Here is a 21,787-nt window from a genome sequence, read left to right on the forward strand (position 1 = left end):
ACTTTCAGTAGGATGTAAATATATTTTTCTTGCACCGAAATAGGTTGAAAATTACGCTGGTTTCGAGTGAAATAAGCACTGATTGCGTAGTCTTAATGATTTCAAAGAGCGATGGCTGAGTGGCCAGCAATGGAATAGACAGGCATACAATGTACGTTGCATTGCTGTTTGACACAATTACCCAAAGTCCTAGCTTTTGTTAAGATAGTTCTAATTTCCTATCCTATTCAAATAAACATCGATCTTTATTACATAGAAAACATCATAAACTTGGAATTATATTCTTTAAAATGTCTAGGAAGTAAGCTTAAATTAGAGGATTTGAAGGCTGTGGCTATTTTTCGAATATTAATTTTAGTGGTCTTTGAAAAAAAAAAACCCTCTACCGGTATTGTTAAATTGACCACCAAACCTCCTTAAGACACCGCTATATAGAACAATTTTAACAAAAGCTTCGACTTTGGGTGGTTGTGTCAAACGGCAAAATGACGTAGGGCTTTCTATTTCATTGTTGCATGGCCACTCAGCCAGAGCTTTTTGAAATCAACAGATTAGCTAAGACCAGGCAATCTATATATATTTCACTTGAAATCAACGTCATTTTTAACTTGTTTTGACGGAAGAAATAAGTAGTTACGTCCTACCGAAAGTCCAAGGTTTTGTTAAAATGGTTCTACTGTAAGATGCCGCGATTTCATCTGTATCCGTGGGCATGAATTTCATGGTTCCAATAAAAATTGCAAAGTTTCAAAGTTTGTAAATTCGTGGCAATGACCCTACCAAACGAATGCAATATGTTATATTAATTATTTACACTTCAATAAACATTTGATTTCGTTGGTTCAACTCAACAATGAAATAATCCACGAAAATTGGTATTCGACGAAAATTGATAAAAACACATTATTACCGGTAAGTCAAAAAAGTTCACCCGTCAATTTCTAAAGATTTTCACTTATTAAAGTTATTTTTTCAACATATCAACTTTTAACGTTTTAGCCTACATGTCACTTTGTATTGTGATTCCCGTCCTAGCACCTCGTGTTCAAAGTTTGAACAGATTTGAAAACTCGTGCGTAGGCGAATACTAGTAATGTACTACTGAGGTAGAATAATCATGAGCAGATTGTCATACTTCGCAAAGAACGTAACGATAAGTTTATGCAAGGTGATGTTTCTAATGATTTTTACCTCTGTATAGATAAAAATTGCCTAAATGTCCATTATAGATTACAAAAGTATATCACAGAACTACATCTGAAATTATCCAACCGCTTTATATAGAAATGACTTGTCAAAAGAAAAATCTACAAAATTTCATGCCGGAAACAAAAAAGAAGAATAAAATAAGATTACATTTTCTATGTAAAGTCATATTTTTTTGAAAACTTATGAAGAGCGAAGAGTTTTTTGAAGTGTAATCAAAGCTTTAATTGATATACATCTGGTACATCTTTTAAAACAATAAAATCCAACCCGTTTTCTCTTTTCGTAAGAATCAACACATAATGACGTCATGAATACCATGGTAACGAGATTCTTTGAATCTCTTGAAGGCAAATGGACAGCATCACAGTCATGAGCATTTGGCACAGTAAGCACAATGAAACGATAAAACGATATAATATATCTGAAATAATCCAGATTGTAAGGAAATATATATATATGTACATGTAAACGCAACAACAGCTTAGAATAATTCGTTATGAAACAATGGTTTAAACGTGTTCCCACATCAAAGAAAGAGTTGTTATAAAAAGAAGCTGAATACCGACAAGCTGATAATGACACACTAGTACATGTACATGTAAGTAACATGTAAGTACCTTGCAGTCAGAAATACTTGACAAATATGGATTGTATTACGTGAATAAAAATAATTGCATACTTGTCTATTGAAAAAAAAATGCATTGTGTAATTTTTTTCTAAGCAAGGGTGAAATATTATGTATGAAAGTTATAACCTTATCCCATTAACAAATTGACCTTTTAAATTCTCAAATCAACAAATTTTCAATCATCGTCTCTTTTTAGAACCGTATCAAATAAAAACCACCAGTAGTTCAATGTAAACGATCCCTTAAATTCATTTCTCCAGGAGGGCCCGTCTCAGTAGCTGTTCTCCTCTCCCACTTTCGGGACACTCAAGTGGGCCCTGGAGTCGTTTGGGGGGAGGTTCCTCATCCGGACATCGCGGAGGGACTTCTTCATGTTGAGCTTTTTGTGATAGTCCCACCGGATGTGGTTGTCCAGAGTGGACTGTAGGTCCTCGGAGCTGGGGTAAGGCCACACCTTCAAAGTAACGGGTATAGTGTCATATTACAACTTACTAGTGTTCTATGGAAATATGTCGGATGGCTTATCAAAAGTTCATAGTAGGCAAAGCTAAACCTTCTATGGACTTTTATCCCTAGACATTCAGAAACTAACCTAACAAATATTTTGTTTTGTCGAGAACTTACACCATTTGTAAATCTATGAATTGAAAAAGAATATATTTATGAAAATGACGTTACGTCAGCCATGTTGCAGTTAACAACCATAGAAATAAAGACGGCGATTACATGATGTATTTTATTCAATGACGTTGCGGGGTTCTAGGCTGATGCAAAACAAAATTATGAGTTTACTTGGTGGGTGTGAATATAAACTTAAGACAAAACAATTAAAACTCTTACGCTTTTACATAATTGTACTAAGAACCAGGCTTTACACATTTGTGTCGGTTTTAATGAAAAAATTGTAACCAAAATCGAAATTGCTAAAAAATAATGATGATGGAATGTTATCATGAGTGTGAAGTGTAAAGTTTGCATCAATCTAGTTTCTTCTCAAATATTATTTCCTTCCCGTTTTTTGTGATTTATAGGATCATGAGAAACATACAACTCAAACCAGGATGTAACAACCCAGGAAGTACTGTACAGGGCATATCATAAATATCATTAATAAAGCACTCACAGCATTGCTCTGTTGTAACAGTACATAGTATATATAGATAAAGATAGGAAGAACAGCTGAAGTCATCATCATAAGAACAATGGAGAGAGAGAGAGAGAGAGAGAGAGAGAGAGAGAGATTACAACTCACATGCTCTCTTAATCTGATGAGTTGGTTATTGGTCATATTTTCTGTGTAAAACTTTTTATTGATCATGATCACCTCTACGCCATTGCTGACTAGACTAAAATCGGGCTGGTTCTCGAAGCATATATCTTGTAAACCCTTTGAGGAAAAAAAATCATTCTAATTCAATTAAATAAGAAATTTAATTCCTTTCTCATTGACTTTATGATCATTGAAAGTCTTTTTTCTTAATTTTAGAGTTGGTGCTTTCAAAACTTTGAAAACGTTATGACTATAAAACTGTTAAAATGAAGCTAAATCAATGATCATAATTATTATTAAACTAGATATGGCATTTTGATATGTCAGAATATTACTTACAAAAATCTGGCCTTTCGTAAGCGTGTGGCAGTTTACAAAGACATAGTCTCCTCCGTCGTTTTCGATGGGTGCAGGTTCCTCCTACAAAGGGAAACGCTAATTTTGGTCAGTCGATATCATGTTTTGGAATCGGAAAGAGTTATTCTTCTTTATGTATTTACGTTAAACGTTCTAGGTACATCTGCTGAGCGGCTGCTCATGAGTTTCAAAGCCTGTGCAACACAATCGGGCGGGCGATCGTCTTTTTTTAATTTCTTTTTCAAACTGGTCAAATTTTTATCTTTTTTTTTAGAATTAAAATCTGACTGAGTGTAAGACTTTCAGCTCTGATAATAAACCAGTTCGTAAGAAATAAATCGTACGTAAAGTATATAAAGAATACGTCACTGGTTATATAATAATTTTGAAATAAATACAATTGTAACGTGTACAATTTTTCAGGCATACGCAGACATGTTATGAAAATCATGTGCTGGGTTTGGATCCTTACCCGGCTTTTAGAGGAAGCTGGATGATTGGACATCCTTTCTTGTGTGACGTCACCTCCGGTCATAGTGTAATCTTGTACCGTCTCCACTTCACCAGATTCAGTTTCGTATGTGGTGGTACGGACTGCATAGCAAATCGTTCAAATAATAATTGAACCGCAAATGTAAAAAATCTGAAGTTGAAATAAATATATTACAACAGAGTTGAAGTTAAAAGATATATATACAATACCCGTGGTTGCTGATTTTGAATTGTCCGTTCCTTTCTTTGGTTTTGACATATATGGTCCCTGTTGAAATATCAAGACAGTTTTAAGTAAGTATTTAATTTTGAATTTTTAAAAAAAGAAAATTAAACAAATTGCCATTATTAGCTATATATAGTTTGTGAATGTTAGTTTTGAAAAAAAAAAAAAAACAAACAACAACAACAAAACAGAATATGAAACGCAAAGCTGTACTTCATGTCGTACAAATTAAACGATTTTTTGCGCTATTAAATTCCTACATTAAACATATTCATTGTAATGTTGAAAGTAGCTATAAATAGAAATGACGAAAAAATGTTTAAAGCGAGGCATCGTCACCTTGGAGACGAGATTGGTGAGGTCCACCAGGGACATGCGCCGGTAGTTCCTGGCTTCCTGGTTAATTCTCTCCTCCTCGTCCAGTTCGAATTCAGTCTCTGTGATAATGGAACCTTCGTTTGCGGCGCGCTGCTTTAAATCCGCAATGGTTCTCTTGATGTAATTGTTTTCTATCATCTATATTTTAAAAGAAAAATTGACATACAAAACCTTTACTCCATATCCCTTTCATACTTAATTAACATTAATCTTTCATTTTTCAAAAATTCTTCTTAATTAATATTGAATATTTTACTTTATTTGTATTTTCTGAAAATTATTGCAATCATCGTTTAATGAAATTGAACTAATACAAACAAAATGAAATTGAACAAAATTTGTATTATAGTAAACCTAGGTTATAAACATATATTAGTAAATATCGGTATAAATAGGACATGATTGAAATAGAAAAGCAACAATCAAATTACACTCAATTCTACGTGTTATTTGGGATTGTGCCGCGGTTTATTGGTAACTCATAAGAACGTAAAGCAGATACTATAAATGTAGCCAATAACACCTAAAAATGCTAGTCGAAGCCACATACTAAAAGCAATCAATTAATTAGATAAAACAAAAACTAAAGGATCAAGCAAATGCATTAAAAGGGATCTGCATAGACTCATACTCACATTTTCTTTTCTCTGGTGATATTTTATAGCATATGTGTTTGATTATTTTTAACAAGTAATATATAAATGTTCAACATCCACAGGTAAGTATTTTTGAATATATCGCAGTTACAGAAAAACAGCTGACTGAGAATCACATGTGTATTATATTCACCTATTTAGATATAAACGACATAACATTTAAGAGAAAAATTGCGCACGCATATAACTAAAGAATTTTTTAACTTACTTTTATGTTTAAGCAAAGTTCGATCATAAGAATAATCACACAATCCCGTAGAATTACAATCTTTTAATCAAGAAGCGATAAAGATTCTTTTCAGGTATATGTATATGTTCAATGGACATGTTAAGCGTCGGACAAATGTCGAAATAAATCCAATTTATTTAAAGCAACGTTACTATCTATATTGAAGGAGGTATAGGGTGTATTTTAACAACAATATTAAATATCAAAGTGAAGAAAAAGAGTAGTGATACAAACTATAAGGTTTAAATTTTCGCGCCACAAGCGCTTGACATTGCGCAAATGCATACCTCATCATGCATTTGACGTAGATCGTTGTAAGCTTCATTTGTGGCAATGTTGATATCAGGAAGAGCGTAGTATCTAAGGGTGACGTTCTGCTGTTCCAGTTTCTTCACTTCCTCTTCGTACAGTAGTGTCACTTGGTCTTGATGAGACAACGAGGCGCCAATTTTCAAACATTCTTCAACTGCAATGGAAATGCAATGTTAATGTAATATGATTAGGTCTTCATTTTGATTGTTGTTTGTGAAGTAGATATAATTTTTTCAAACTTTCATAACATATGTTAAAACAAATAAAACCACGTATTAAAGAATGACAGCATTCGCTTCGTCAATAATTGTAGAACCTTTTATTATATGACCTTGAACTTAGGGTCATTTGTCAAAAAGTAATGAAACATAGGCATGTCTATTTCAGTGTTGGTCATTCAGCCATGGCTTTTTATAATCAACAAGATTTTTCTGGTTTTGAGCTAAAACTATAAGCAATCTATGCATATTTTATTTTTAACTTGTTTTGATGCAAGCAATAGACAAATAGAAAGTTACGTCCTACCAAAAGTCCAAGGTCTTTATAAAATGATTCTAGGATATTTATATACTTTTATCACGCCACTCTTTCTTCCTGCTTTTTGGTTTTTTCTTCGTTGGATCAATAAGTCGAAGCCGTTTTAGCAAACTGCAACTTCCCTGCAAAGAATTCATCACTTTTTAAAAATAAACAAACTTTATTGGATAATCATTTCATTCATTTTAAACAATACAATATACAACTGCATGCATGATGATAATTACCACCAAATTCCTGGAAATGGAAAATTCCGTCAAAAGAATTTTTTAAGTCGATAATAGAAAACGTTTACAATACATGGCATTGTACTTGTCATTTTATAACAGCTATATAAAAGAGGAGTAATAAACTGGCTTTTCTTACCGATTTAACAACGAATATCCAGTCACTTTTCGACGTGTCTTTGATTAAAACCTTCCCTCTTCTAAAAACAAGACAGGAAGTTACAGTTAGGAGTATTATTACCAATGCTAGAAAAGCCCACGCTATGTCATGGAAATCATACAAGAGTGTGAGAAAGTAGATATTCCGCAGATCTTTCACTAGAAATTAATCAACAAAAGTTCAACTTAATTTTGTTCAATTGAAAAATGAATAATAAAAAAGAAAAGTATCTTTAAAAAAGTTAATTGCACATGAATTAATAATTATAGTTAACAGTAAATGAATTCAAATGTATATTTACTTGAAAAAGCTGAAAATTGCTTTTTTAGGGTTATCAGCTAATTTTTCAACAGGCCACTCTTGAAGAAACTTCAGAGATCTGCGAGGAAAAAAGAAAGAACTTAATTATGAACTCTGCGCTGCTGGCAAATCATCTCTTTTATAATAAGACTCATTTGACGTTCAACAATGAAAAAGCGAGTTTTTTTATTTGAGAATATAAGCACATACTTTATGAATGGGTCGTTCACATCACGCAGTCCACCAGACATAAAAATGTCAATAAAATCCTAAAAATGAAAAAAAAAATCAAAAATTAATACATTTCGTTTATTCCAAAAAAAAACCCCATGAACTTTGTATAAAAATTCAAAAACCTGACATTTGTACCATTTAATTCTTATATTAACTCTAAAATTTAAAGCAATAAAACCAATGCTTATAACCTCATCTGACATGACTAGAAGTTCGATTTTTTCGCGGGAAATGACTGTCGTCTGCCGCAGGGTCCGCGTCATGATCGCCTGCTCGCCGAAGCTGTCTCCTCGATTGAGGAAGATGACGGTCTTGTTGGTGTTGGTGTTCGAGTCCAGGAAAGACACGACAGCTACAAAGAATCATACCCAGGTCTAAGAATACGCTTCCCTCCTGATTAAATGCCAAATTCCAGGCATCTCAATTTAAAATTTTGTTAGTTCGTCAAGATTTCAATATGAACAATTAAAGTCAAATACAAACAATGATACATGCATGTATATGTATTATTGATATCAGTAAATAATATTTTCAAGATTGTATAGAGCAAACTTAGTATAAGTACTTATTATGTATTAACCCAAACCCCCCTGTTTGTAATTTTTTTCATATAACAATTGTATATTAGTTAATTTATTTTCCTTCTAGTTTGTTCTAAACATCTTGTGTAGGCAAATATTATTTACTGATATTAATAATACATGCATATCAATGTTTCTACTTGACCAATTGGCTGGATAATATATGCAGTTCCTGTAGACAGATTTTAAGACCATGAAAATAATTTTGGTTACAGTCTTTTGACGTGACGTCATGTTGTCCATATGTCATCTTACCTGAGCCGGTCAGTAAAAAGTAGAAGCACATGGGCAAGTGCCCTTCTCTTACGATTACTCGTTTTGCGTCATATCTATTAATAGAACACAACAAATCCAAATGAATTTTTTAACTATGCATCAATTTTCAAATTGTACATATTTTTTTAATAATACACTTGCAATAACCAGCATCAATATTAATTTTTACTCAAAAACAGTATCTTCTGATGATATTTTCTCCTTGTAAATTTTGCATAAAAGTTACCGTTTTATACTCTGAGCGGATGTTTTGACTTTGGACAACCATCTTGAATTCATACTTACGACTCATACCAACCCCTTGAAGCTATTTTCTTCTGCATGTCCACGGGGTATTCCGCGATGGATTTGTAGTTTCTGAGAGCGATTTGAACCTGGTATGGAAAAAAAAGATATTATGTATCTTGTTAGAACTTTGCCATCATGGACTTTTACACGATTTTTTTCATATTGAATATTCTTAAGTTGTGTAGTAGAGAGTTAATATTTAACCAGACCGTCTTATAAAATTTGATATGGAAACTAATTCGTTGCGTGGATGTGCTTTAATGTGTAATCGGGCACTCTTTATCAAAATAAACAAAGAAACATGCTTACATAATGCACTTCCTCAGATGATCTTGCTGACGGCCTCTTCTCCAAAATTCTACGTAATTCTTGAGATATAAGGCCCTTTTAATGGAGAAGGATTCCTTATCAAAGGCATTTAAAACAAACTTGCTTTCAGCTATAAACCAAATAGATTTTTGATTCCGGTCAATACATATTGCATAATTGCTTCTGATTTACATGTGTATTTGTACCAAGTTCAGAGTAATTTTTTTCTATTAACTTATCTTTATTCTTTAAAAAAAATGCTCTTGTCCGATTTTTCTAAAGAAAAAAAATTATGGATTAATGTCGACTAATTAGCTAATTACCTCTTTTCCGGCCTTGTAGTCGGTAACGTTAAACATAAGGTCTTTAGTCTCATAGGAATTGGTCAATGCATCCAGCGACTCAAACATCCCCAATATCGAGTTAACGCTGAAATATAATGATCGTGTTCTAAAATTTGTTTCATAGATACAAATCGCATAGTCGCTGAACCACTCCATAAAAATGGTTTATTGTAATCTATCTAAAATTGTTAGAAAAGTGCAAAGTTGCTTATATATTATTTCATCAACAAACCCAACAAGTTTTATAGGTTTCTTGGAGAAAAAAAATATTTCAAGCTTGTGATATGCCTATAGGGAGCTAAAATTCTGGTGAATGCAACACAAAAAGTATTTCGATAAGGAAATAAAAAAAAAACAAACAAAATAATTGAAAAAGATATTTATTCATTAATGCAGGTCAAATCTATATGTTCTTTAATTATTTTTTTTCCACAGATACATGTAGATGACCTTTTAGTTTGGCATTATACATGTAATTCTTAAACTTGCGACTGTTCCCAGTATCGCAAGAAGTAAAATGCATATGCGTCACGCGGGGTTTTTAGAAGGACGATTAGGGTTTAAGATTCTTTAATTGAGATCCACTCCAATAACCCATTGACTTATATTTCTAAACGCACTAAATCCTACTTATGGTCTCACATCAGAAGAGTATAATCCGTTCTGGATAATTTATGCTCTAAATGTCCTTAATAGGTGTGCACCAAACGTGCATTTCTTTTCAACAACTTGAAATAATGAATTAACTTTCGAAACATTCTTTAAAAATCCAACAGAATATGCAATAACTCAATAAAAAGTTATTAATAATAATATTAAAAATAGAGGGATATTTTTCTGTCCTTTTCTTTTTTATTAGTATTGCGTGTTTTGATCTTCCGGTTCCGAAACTCAGCAATTGCCTTGCTAGACGTTCGGACCGGAACTAATAGCAATTGCATGGGTATTTCGTTGTCATCTGACATTGCAAGCGGCGCTAGCTAGTAATCTTGCCGATTCTTTGAAAAAGTCCTTTTTGACCAGTTTCACCGTATAAGCTTTTTACACTTATTCATGCTTCTGAAAAAAGTCTTTCTCTAATGCCGTAGAGTGTATATACACAATTATACATTTAGATAACCATGAATAATGTATTCTGTCTACTTACGATTGAGAGTGGATCTTCCATGCCCGAATCAATACCACTATGAATTTTGAGAGACGCTTCCATTTTTGGAATGGACGAACCTACAGAAAGAGGAAACCAAAATTCATCATTTGATACTTTATGAATGTCAGATGAAGATAAAAAAAATTATTGAACTTTACGCTCCGTCTCGGCAGCACCAAATGAATGTGTTTTGTTAACTTTAGATATTAATCTTATACCATCTGATATTACCGTATCCTGGTTTTTGAAACAAATTGTGTCTGCAATGCAATTATAACTCTTCATTTTGTAAAATGATTTTAACCACCTCAATTAATAACCCTCCATCCCCAACCCCAACCCCCCCGAAAAAAAATGAAGAGAAATTTGAGATTCCCTCCCAATATTTACCTGTAGGCCTAATATTTGTACAACCACGTAAACACCCCTTGAAAAAATTATTAGTGGTCAAATACAGTACAGATTGTTACCGGTATTTAACAAAATGGAATCAATGATAAGAATGTTGATAATGCCGAAGACAATTGGAAATGCCATTTTTGTATTATATAAAATTTCATTTCAAATTTATAACATAGAAAAAAATTCGGGAACTTCAGTTTGTTAATGAAAAGTAAATTATGAAGATGCATGTGTATACATGTATATTATTCAAAATGTCATTATAAATATATAATATTTTTATGTCGTTGGCAAATAATTGCTCTGTTATTCAGAAATCAACGTGCCAATTTTAACCTTGTAAGGTGAGTCTGAGAGTTTTCATTTTATAACCCTTTAATTCCTCTTCCCACAACGGTCATTACGTTACTAAAACTTTGGGTAGATTAACTCGAACCATGTGATATAACATGTAATATATGCTACATTCTACCTGTTCACCTAAAGATCTGTCCGTAACCTTAAATTAGATTTGTGTTAATGGGATTAAGATAATCCGGATATATCCTTTATTTAGCCCTGTCAGGTTAACATTCGATTATTCCGTAAATCAAGTTGCATTATAATGAGAATGCCAGCTACATGTAGTTCGAAGTAGATCTGGATGAACCAAGTGCTATAGTTTGTTCTAAATTGACCAAATCCCGTGAAACCTATGATTCACAAGTCGGAAGTACGCGTATTTTTAATTATACTTAGTACTTGAGTTCTTAGATACCAGTACGTAATGGCCCTCACAATTGTATAAATGTCATGTTGTAAAGAAAGTGAGCGCACAAGGTTGTAAGATTGCAGGAATCCTCGACACGAATCAATTGGGATTTAAATGTCTATAACCTCGAAAGGCTATGTACAGGTTTCAACAAAAACATGTTATGTTGAGAGTCGAAGTACATGGCTATTCCGGTTATTAAAAAACTCACAAAGCTTTCAAAAAATGGCAATGAGAGGTAAACCGATAACTAGTTGGAAATGTTAATGCAAACATATTTAAATGAAGTTGTATTGTGTATATCCTTAAAAAGTAGTAATAAGAAAGAATTTTTTTTATAGTGTTCATAGAGCAGATCTAGAAATCAATAACAACAAATTAAAATATACCGGTATAATTCAACATCATGTTATAATAACAAACATTTAAAACAAAAAAGTTTAATTTTTTTTTAAAAAGACCGCCAGTTGGATTTGAACCCAAAACACTGAATGTTTGTATTCACTAATCCAGGACGAAACCACTGAGCCATGCGAGACTTGTCAATATAAGCTCTATAAAGTACTGTTTGAAACAACACTGTCATATCAATGGACTGTTTTTATCCTTCAAAAAATAATTTGAAAAAGTACATAATTAGTCATCTCTGGGTCATTTCTCCATCTTTTTTTAAAAAGCGGCATTTTTAATGTTGAAATATGTTATCTTTACACGTTTCAAATTTGTGGAGAGAAGACCCAGAGACAACAAAATCATTTAAAAACAGTTGTAAATAAGTAGGATTTTGCATGAATTGCATCGTGTTGCTATATTTAGACCCATATTATAATAAAACCTTTTGCATTTCAAATATTTTCCCACTCATTCCACATCCAACAGAAACCAAATAACGGTTATAATTCGAAAAATATTCAAAATTGATTGATGAAATTTTCACTCTCCTTGTGCGCCCAGATTCCTGCCGAATGTACATCTTAAGCGCCCACATATAGAATTTACTGGGTGGGTGTGTTTATACAAATTTTACAACATGTTGTCATCTTGTAAATTTTGTATTTACACCCACCCAGTAAATTCAAAATTTTACAACATGACATATAACCTGATAGCTTCTGCTCTGATCTATATGAATCAAGAGAAGTAGCTTAGCCGTGAACTAGAGAGAGCTACATTAACAATATGTAATAAATTGTATTGGAAACGAATTTGGACCAAATTATTCCCTTCAACAAAACGATGAATTGGATAATAGGCTTACACAATCTTCAAAATTGAAAAAGGATTATAAATTTACTGGCATGGAATTTAGTCTATAAGAGTCGTGTAAATCAATTTTTTCTTAATTTACAGTTGCATTTTGATAAAAGGTCACTGCTAATATTACAAAACAAATTGCCAAAAAGACGTCTGGACTTCAAAGGAAGTGGAAAAAGTTTGACAAGTTTTACAAAATATATCATTAACAAAATAATTATCACACTTTACGGCATCTAGATGCACTCATTTATTTTCAACCAATGAAATCATTCAAGAGGAATGTCCAATGTTGTCATGTTAGTGCAAAACGGAACAAAACATATTAAACTCAACAAGCCGATATATCAAACTTCACTACATGTTTTAAAAGTGTATAACAGACAGGAAAATTGAAAGTTATTTCTCACTTTCATCTGAAGGGGTTTGTTTAACTTTAAAGTGTTGGACAATATTGGAGCCGAAGCGGCTTCAAGTGGCACGCTCGCGCTCTCCAAAGAGCCGAAAACATAAACGTTTGCGAGACTTCACCAAACATTAATCTTTTGTCAACACTTCATCCATTTGTTCAAAGGGGAAATTAGATGATTTCAACCAATGTATTATTTCATTTCGTCTAGTTGGGATGTGTAAAATAGACTTATTGGTCGTAATGTCAAATTCTTCGGAATTTTCAAACACGGGGGATTTGTCTTTAATGAAAAATCTTGAAACCTTTTTGAAAAGCGATAAAATTTTCCGTTATTATTTTTTTATTGGCAACAATAAAACAGAATCAAAATATTTATTACTAACACACTAATTTCTAAATCAATGATATAATTGGTTATCTTTTAACGACTTGTGTTTAAAATATCAATGTAACAGGACAGGGAGAATTAATTTTTTTTTTAATTTTTAAAACCACAAAAGTCGCCATTCTAGCTACCAGGGCACACACTGATTAAGAATCATGTGCTATCAGATTAAGATTTAGGCTAACAAATTTGGTATTTTTACACCTCGTATACATATATGTAGTTCAGAAAAATAATTAGAAATTGCTGCGTCCGGCCCTGTTTCGGATTTTTAGACCGAGAAGTTGATTCCGGTTTTAGGACTGAGAAGATGACTGTGTTAATAATAAGTGAAAAATGTTTTTTATAAACATCTAAAGTAATCAGAGTAAATGCTACCTTTCTCCTCCGTATCTTCCGTCTAAACGATCCAATGACGTCATTTCCGAGATCATATGAGACGTTTTTTACACCGGCGTTCCCAAACACCACCTGGTTGTTCGGATCAATCACTTTCTTCGTTATCGCTTTAAGCATCGTATTCACTTGATCCCTGCTTTCGTCATCTTCAGCATCTTTCGTCTGCGACTGCTCTCTCACTGGAGACTGCATTATCACCTCTTCAGAACGAGAGTGAGAACGAGAGCGGTGTCTGATCCTGGGCTTTTTGTTGACCGTCTGTAAGAGCCTTGTTGATAAACTTTGACGTTTGGCAAACTCCATACTCTGTAAAATTTCTCTCTCGTCAGAAGTCGAGTTCCGTTGAACTCTTTTTCTGGGTATTGCCACTCCCATGCTTTCAAGAGACTGCAGCATCCGAATTTTCTTCAGTTCGTAACCGGAAACAATGACGTCATCGGACCCACCGGATATGCTTCGTCTCGACACAGGAAGATGTCCACGACTGTAGTCACCGTCTCCCACACTGTATCTTCTGTTACGACTTCGCGTACTTATTGGGAGTAAGTCCTCGTGTGCGCCATCCTCGCCGTTTATCCACTCGTCCATCACGCTTGGCGCACGGTGCGTTTTTAGCGCCGGAAGCGATTCCATATTCTTCAGCTCATCTCTTAAAACGTTCATCATGGAATCTCGGCGACTTAAGCGTTTCTTTAATTTCTTTTTTCCTTTGGGACTCTCTTCGTCATATCTCTCCGTTTCTGGCAGTCTTTGACTGCTCACCGCATCCTCGGTAAGAGATTCCAAACGGTTAAACTTTACCGGGGTAAGGGATAATTTAGGCACCAACGATGTTGGCATGATGATTGTTTTTTTGGTCAGAATCACAGTAAAACTACTAGTATATTCATAATGTTGGTCAAATACAAAAGAATAAATAAATAGAAACTAGCATTCACTCTACCTGCTTTTCACCTGCGTCTTTTCAAATATTAAATTGAAATAAAACAAGATCAACCGTTAAATAGTTAAATACGTTTTCCAGATCAATAAATACCCTCTTTTATTTGAATTCGGCTTAATCTGGATAAGTCGACGGAGATTTTCAAACAATAGGTCGACAACAAAAGTGTATTAGTAAAATACCTTTATTTCCCATCATAAAGCATTGCAGGAAACAAAACATACATACTGGGTCAAGATAAGGGCGTTTTATTTGTTAGATTACATGACTATTTATTTCGAGCGATAATCTTAATGGAATATTGTCTTCTCAGTACGTTATGGGTTATTGCCTTTTCTATCTTCAAGAACAAAGAAACTGTTGACAACTTAATTCAATTTTGATTTTGACTGGACTTAAAACCAGTTTTTACATCTGTAACTTATCGAAAAATAAATTCACATTCTTAGAACATGTAATGCAGTTCTAACAATAAAAAAAAAATTGAGGATGTCAATTTTGTTTTTACGACTAGTCAAATAGAACTTTTCTAAAAGCTAAAAATAACGCAACTTGTAATGCAAATGTATTTTGAAATGCCTTGAATGTTCAGCGTCATTTTCTACAAAAGATGTTTTTTTTTCAGAATTTCTTGAAACGATCCAAAAATGTAGTATCAATATTTCACATAAGCGTTTATCACAATATTATCGTATTTGTTCTCAAATGAAATCAATGTTTAATATCCCAGGTTTAGCATTCTGATGATTCATACAATTTCAGTGGTGTATTTTTTCAAAAAGTTACGCGATAGATTAATTTACATAGTGTCAGTCTACCAGTCTCCTGCCGTGGTTATACTTCTCCCCCGAATGTATTTGATGCCATACAACCACTGCGTGCTTAAAAATCAACCAGCAATGCTTTTTCGTGAATTTTTTTAATACACATGTAAATACAAAAACAGTATCAGAAACATTGCAGTGTACAATAATTTTATACATGAATCTGTTTTTCCTTAATTTGCGTAAATTATGCAATGTGCACTCATTAATATTCATCACTTGTTGTCCTCGTCTCGGTTTCGTACAACAGTCACTGGTATGTGTGCATGGTGCACTATGTAATCACTAACACTGCCCATAAACGTCTTGCGCAGAGTTCCCAGACCACGTGACCCCATGACGATGTAATCAGCGCCCTCTCCACGCGCGATTTTTATGATTGCTCGTCCTGGTTCCCCGGATGTTCTTACTACACAACCGTCAATCTGAAGGGGAAAAATGTAACAAGATTATCTTTGGTACTTAGTACTACTTACATGTACATACATGTATGTAAAATTGAATTTACATCCGCGATATATTTCACACTTTGGTTCCAAGACGCTCTGTAATTTAAAATCAGAGACTGAGGCTTTCAGATTTTGAGATGATTTATCAGTGCTTTGGCAATTGTAACTTTTTGTCTGTCATTGCTTTAGCAATCTTACAAGAGCAATTAATGCAGCCTCGACCAAAATTAACGATCCCAATCCCTTTTAGGGAAGAGAAGATAGCTGTGTTGAGACTACGAACCGCATGCCGCGCTACGCCACGCAATAAATGATTTCTAAACATTCTTTATGAAGACAAAAATACAAATGCTGTCAGGCACCACAAGCATCTCTCTCTCTCTCTCTCTCTCTCTCTCTCTCTCTCTCTCTCTCTCTCTCTCTCTCTCTCTCTCTCTCTCTCTCTCTCCCTCCCCATTTCGAATGGTTGAAAATTGTTCATCCACGCGTTCAGTACGGTTTGTAGTTTGAGACGGTAATAATCCAATAAAATGTATCAGATAGGAAAAAACAATTCCGCAAGAGAAAATATCGTGACTTTTTCATGACTATTTTATATATGCGTTTACATAAATACCTCTGTCCTTTTAATTTGCTCTTTCCAATCAGCAAACATTTCTTTGATTTTTCTTTCTTCCTCATTGGCCAATTCCGAGGCTTTCGATGGATCTGTTGTTAAATATGCTGCATGGCAAAGATTAGAAATATCAATTTTAAAACATCAGTGTACAATAAATCAAGTGCAAATATGAAGTTTTCATCACTGATTTTTAAAGTGTTTTGGTGTCTAGATATTTGAAGCTTAATTAATTGGATATGACGCGTTTTTTAACAATAACAATGAATTGTGTTCACATTTTCTCCAAGTAGTCACCGTAAGATTCACCTCCACTGTCAGACAGAACAAGCGGAATTACAAAACACGGACAATGAAGATGATTAATGCTGCATAGCTATAATAAACAAGTGGCTACGATGAGACAGATTTGATCACCTGGCTGTATTACATTACAACGGAATAAGGAAAGGGTCGCATCGTTCACTATTGCACCATCGATATCGCATTGTCGCGCTATCGCATCATCGTGATCGCGCTATCGCACCGTCGTTTCATCGTCACCGCATTATCGCGCCATTACACTATCGACTTCGATCCAAAGCTCGAAGGTGCGATGGTGCAATAGAAAAATACATGACCCTATCCGGATTCCATACATCAAAAATACTCACTTTACGCCAATTTTGCAGGGACGTAAAAACTAAGTATAGTTAGTACATGTGTATACGTCCCTGTAATTTGTAAGATACTATTATCTTATCATTTTTCTTTGGCAATGTATAGTAAGCATCCATATCTATAAGATGGTTTTCAAAGGAACAGGCTAAAAAATATGCCCATGCATCCTTGGTTTACAATAGCTTTGATGTACCAGCAGTCATGCACATGCAATTAAATCCAAACAATAAGAGGATTTTTGTAAACAGTTAATATTCAAAGAAATTTTTGAAATATGTGGATAATCTGTGACGTATATGCGATGGCATTTAAGCTCATACTTGTAGATTTATCCCTTTTGTGTTTTGTGAGCTAAAATATGAATTACAAAACATATGTGTGACCCTATTACAGGATAAACTGGTGTTGTTTATTATTTATCAATACCAATGTTGATCAATTCAAAAGGGAGAGGGTGGGTCTGCATTCAAAATTTATTTAAAAGATCTAGAAGACAAATTAGTTATTTCTTTTCAACAGCTAGGGATCTGAGATTTTCTTTCTTCTTGTGGTTCAGAAATCAATTCCAAATGGTCGTTAATTAATCAACGCAACACGACAAAAACACGCAAAACATGTCTTCTAGCGTGATCAGTTCTAGAATAATCTAGTGTATATTATACCCCAGTGTTAAAATCCACAGAAAACCTTTTTCCTCAGTGTCTGGAATATCGACATATGCTGTCTATCTGCTTAGTATAAATTTGAACTACGTCGGTTTTTAATAGAGATACGGTCAAGGGCGTAGGGAAATAAAAAAAAACAAAAAAACTCCCCGATACATTTTTCCAATTAATTTGTATTTCATCCATCATCCGAAATACTGATATATTTTTTTTCAATTTGCCGTAAGACAAGTAGGTGATTATTATCACGCAGAAAAAAATATTAAAATTCAATTTTTTATCCAATACATAATTTGATAGATTCCTACCAAACTTCGGATAATGTATATTTACTTAGCATGTAAACGAAGAGCAAATATTTACGCAACTGAATATGTGCATTTGAAAGTCGATGAAATATATGCATTCGCTAATGATAATTATCTAGACACAGTTTTAATTAACATTCAATGACATATACATGTACCTGTAGCAGTTTAAAATTTCTTCTCGGTGATCGCGGCATGGCATCCTCTAAAACCTGGCCTGGCCTGGCCCCATTGGCCTGGCCTGGCCTGGCCTCAAAGTTGGCCTGGCCTCACTTTTGGCCTCAAAATTGGCCTGGCCCCAAATTTTGGCCTGGCCTCAAATTTTGGGCTGGCCTCAAGTTTGGCCTCTTCAAAAAATTTTGGCCTCTTATTTTAAAATTTTTCTTTTTCTTATTTTCTTACACTTAGATTGAATTTTTATTGATTTAATTTAAAATTGAAAATTCAATGCTTTTTTAATATTTAAGGAATAATCATATGCAAAAATATGACAAAATATGACAAGTGACCGTTGTTCAAGTTTAATTAATCTAATCCATGTCTAAACACACAAAAAATACCTTTGACATGCATGTACAGCATTGCTCTTACTATTGTTAAAGTTTAGATGATGTCAATACAAAAGCGATTAACTATAAAACTAAGAGTCGCCAGCCCCCCCCCCCCCCCCCCCCCCATCTCCCATTTAAAAGAAGAGACTGACCTGAATGATATCCAAAATATTTGTAAACTGGTCCATACCATTAAATCGTTATCATAGTGTAATGCAGTTTGTTTGCATTACCTGTCAACACCGATCAAGCCCAAATTTCTCTCTCCAGCAGAAATTCGATATCAACCTTTTCTGTCGCTAATCTGCTACATTGGGGTCAGATTCATTGCCTCTCCTGTCATTTAACATTTCACGCGATCTATTTAAATTAATGGCATTTGTGAACGACTGCAACATTGCATCCTCTGATAGCTTGACTCAGTGATGGTCATTTATCATCACCTCCTGATTAGAGTAGAGTTTAATGCATGTGTTGCTTGTATATTTAGGAAACAATTTTTATCCTATGCGGAATTGTCATTATCAGAATCTGAACAAAGCAAAACATTTGTGACCTTTGATGTTAGTTAGAACAAATATTGGCCTCTTCCTTTATTTTTTTGTCAAACAAATCGTTGGTAAAAGAGTTACATAAATATTGTCCGATCCTGAGAGCAGTTTGATCTAAGTGCATTGCATAATAATGCCATGGTTATACTATGACAGGGCAAAATCACATTCTTAAGTTCTTAATTAAGAATTAAAAAAAGACTGAATAAAAATCTATTAGAGTGGATTACTCGACATACCTGTAGTCATAAATATGCATTGTTAGTACTATATTTTCAATTGTAACCATTATTTTTAAAAAACTATCACTATAAGACACTAAAGTCACCAAGTGGGATGTTTAATGTGCATTGAAAATAAATCAATAAAAAATCAATAAAATCAATAAAATCATCAAATATATAAAGAAAATATAAAAATAATTTGAGGCCAAAAATTTTGGTAGAGGCCAAATTTGAGGCCAGGCCAATTTTTGAGGCCAGGCCAAAATTTGGGGCCAGGCCAATTTTGAGGCCAAAAGTGAGGCCAGGCCATCTTTGAGGCCAGGCCAGGCCAATGGGGCCAGGCCAGGCCAGGTTTTAGAGTATGCCTCGCGGCATTGCTCTTGTGGCAAGCCACATGTCATAGCATTGTTCGCCGGGAAAATGTTGCAGAAGGGTATGCAAACATTTAGATTAAAAATGACAGAAAAACTGTCTAATCCTCTGGAATGTAGTTTATGCAATTTATGAACAACAGCGAGGATTTGATCCGTAAATTCGATCGATCTTATATTTTATTTCGCATTCAAATTAAGATGTAGGCCTACCGATTTATACGTAATATTGTGCAGGCAGCCTTGATGCATTTAGATGTGTAATGCTATAAGCCTACATTGCTCTGTGGTCTGCAAATTGCATGTACTGCAGTAATAGAGGAAAAACTAGTTCGTTTTGGTCGACAGGCCAACAAAACGACGCATTAATACAGGCTTAAAGAACCAATTAGCTAATTTGGGTCATAGGGGAAATATAATATGGATGAAACACAGGGGCTCGTCACGAAGTTTTTTCAACCTTCTATATATACCACCTCTATACTATAAAATGTATTTTATAGTATAGAGGTGGTATATATAGAAGGTTGAAAAAACTTCGTGACGAGCCCCTGTGGATGAAATGGAATAAATCATATTTTCTAGAAAATTCTACCCCCCCCCCCCCACACACACACCCTTTTTAAGGGGAGGGGTATGTATAGAGAATGGTGAAGTCAATGTCTGTATATATTATGTCCCACAGTGCAAAATGATCGAAGTGTGAAGCAGACGAAAACTTAGTGCAGATAATTACATGCGTGTATAATGCGCACTATAATTGACCATTATCTACTTACGTGAGTTGACGAGAGATTTATATTCTGGACAGTGCACTAATATAACCTTGTCGCCTTTCACGTGCATGTTTTCTATGTACCCTAAAAAAAAAAAAAATTATATACACATGGAAATTTTTACCTAACACGTGAATGGACAACTTTAATACATAACCTAAAAATAGTCAACGATCTAAAAAATTAGGTCAAGAAATGCCGGTTCAGTTCGTAAAAAAATGAAAATAGGCCTATCTATTGTAAACAAAGCACGTAGCGTTGTCAAAATTTTCAAAACTGAAAGTAGAGACTTACATTCGAAAGCGTGTTGGGAATGTAAACTGCCGTCCATGGCGATCACAACAATGCACCCCCCGCCTTTTGGGCTCTGAGAAATCGTCGGCCATAGTCTCGATACTAAACAACTAAAATACCAAGTACTTTGCAACAGCCTGCAGAAATCCTTCCGGAATATTCTCTATCTTCTTTTTCCCCTCGGCAATTACATTACCGTGAATCACATCGTGATGTTGTATCAGACGACAGCTTCGGACAGGTATGGAGCTTTACGAGAATGAGAGAGAGATGAAAAACGAAGATCGGATAAACAGAAGGCCTTGTGGCGCTTTCACGTGCTACGCGTTTCTATCGACAAGTTGTTTACTTCGTCTTGGCAAGATATGATGTCAGATGGGGCTATTTACCCGAATCAATAGTGACGCTAATTGAAAAACTACATGTACTGCAGTAGAAGGCTCCGTCACAGTATAGTATACAGCAGAGGCGCGGATCCACGAAATGTACATGTACATCTCATATGATCTGTACATGTACAGGGTGTTCCAGAATAGCTTTTTACCATTAACTCTTTAAATAACTTTAATTTTGAATAAATTTATTAAACAAAAAATCAAATGCATTTTGATGATGTAATTTTTCACTCAACCCAGGCACGTAGAATCAGAGGGGGGGGGGGGGGGGGGGCAGGGGGGGGGGGCCTTCCCCCCCCCCCCCCCCCCCACTTTTTCTCACAGCAACTAATTTTTTAAAATTAACATATAAAAAATTGAATTGTCATGGAGTTGGCCCCCCCACTTTTTTGG

General features: G+C 34.3%; 1 protein-coding gene and 1 pseudogene across 1 annotated transcript; both read right to left on the reverse strand.

Annotated features, from left to right (window-relative positions):
• Nucleotides 1–1,269: 1,269 nt before the first annotated feature.
• On the reverse strand, nt 1,270–14,761 carry LOC128160169 (uncharacterized). Its single transcript, XM_052823444.1, has 18 exons — nt 13,747–14,761; nt 10,162–10,241; nt 8,994–9,099; nt 8,671–8,745; nt 8,359–8,447; nt 8,053–8,126; nt 7,408–7,568; nt 7,193–7,251; nt 6,984–7,061; nt 6,662–6,722; nt 6,330–6,417; nt 5,734–5,912; nt 4,523–4,699; nt 4,168–4,225; nt 3,938–4,059; nt 3,448–3,528; nt 3,091–3,225; nt 1,270–2,292 (listed from the first exon to the last, which is right to left on the reverse strand). Exons 1-18 carry the CDS (start codon nt 14,605–14,607, stop codon nt 2,110–2,112), a joined length of 2,667 nt encoding a protein of 888 aa, XP_052679404.1. The 5' UTR covers nt 14,608–14,761; the 3' UTR covers nt 1,270–2,109.
• Nucleotides 14,762–14,878: 117 nt separating this feature from the next.
• Nucleotides 14,879–21,456, reverse strand: LOC128160170 (universal stress protein in QAH/OAS sulfhydrylase 3'region-like; annotated as a pseudogene).
• Nucleotides 21,457–21,787: the final 331 nt, after the last annotated feature.

This window comes from Crassostrea angulata, chromosome 8, assembly GCF_025612915.1.
Source record: "Crassostrea angulata isolate pt1a10 chromosome 8, ASM2561291v2, whole genome shotgun sequence".
Taxonomy (NCBI): domain Eukaryota; kingdom Metazoa; phylum Mollusca; class Bivalvia; order Ostreida; family Ostreidae; genus Magallana; species Magallana angulata.

Bases quoted from the DNA above. Each gene is read 5' to 3' on its own strand.
- LOC128160169 (XM_052823444.1), bottom strand. From the start codon at position 14,607: ATGCCAACATCGTTGGTGCCTAAATTATCCCTTACCCCGGTAAAGTTT. The intron at 9,100-10,161 runs GTAAGTAGACAG...ATTATATTTCAG, and splicing joins TGGAAGATCCACTCTCAATC to CGTTAACTCGATATTGGGGA. The intron at 6,723-6,983 runs GTAAATATACAT...TCTTGTTTTTAG, and splicing joins GCAATTTTCAGCTTTTTCAA to AAGAGGGAAGGTTTTAATCA.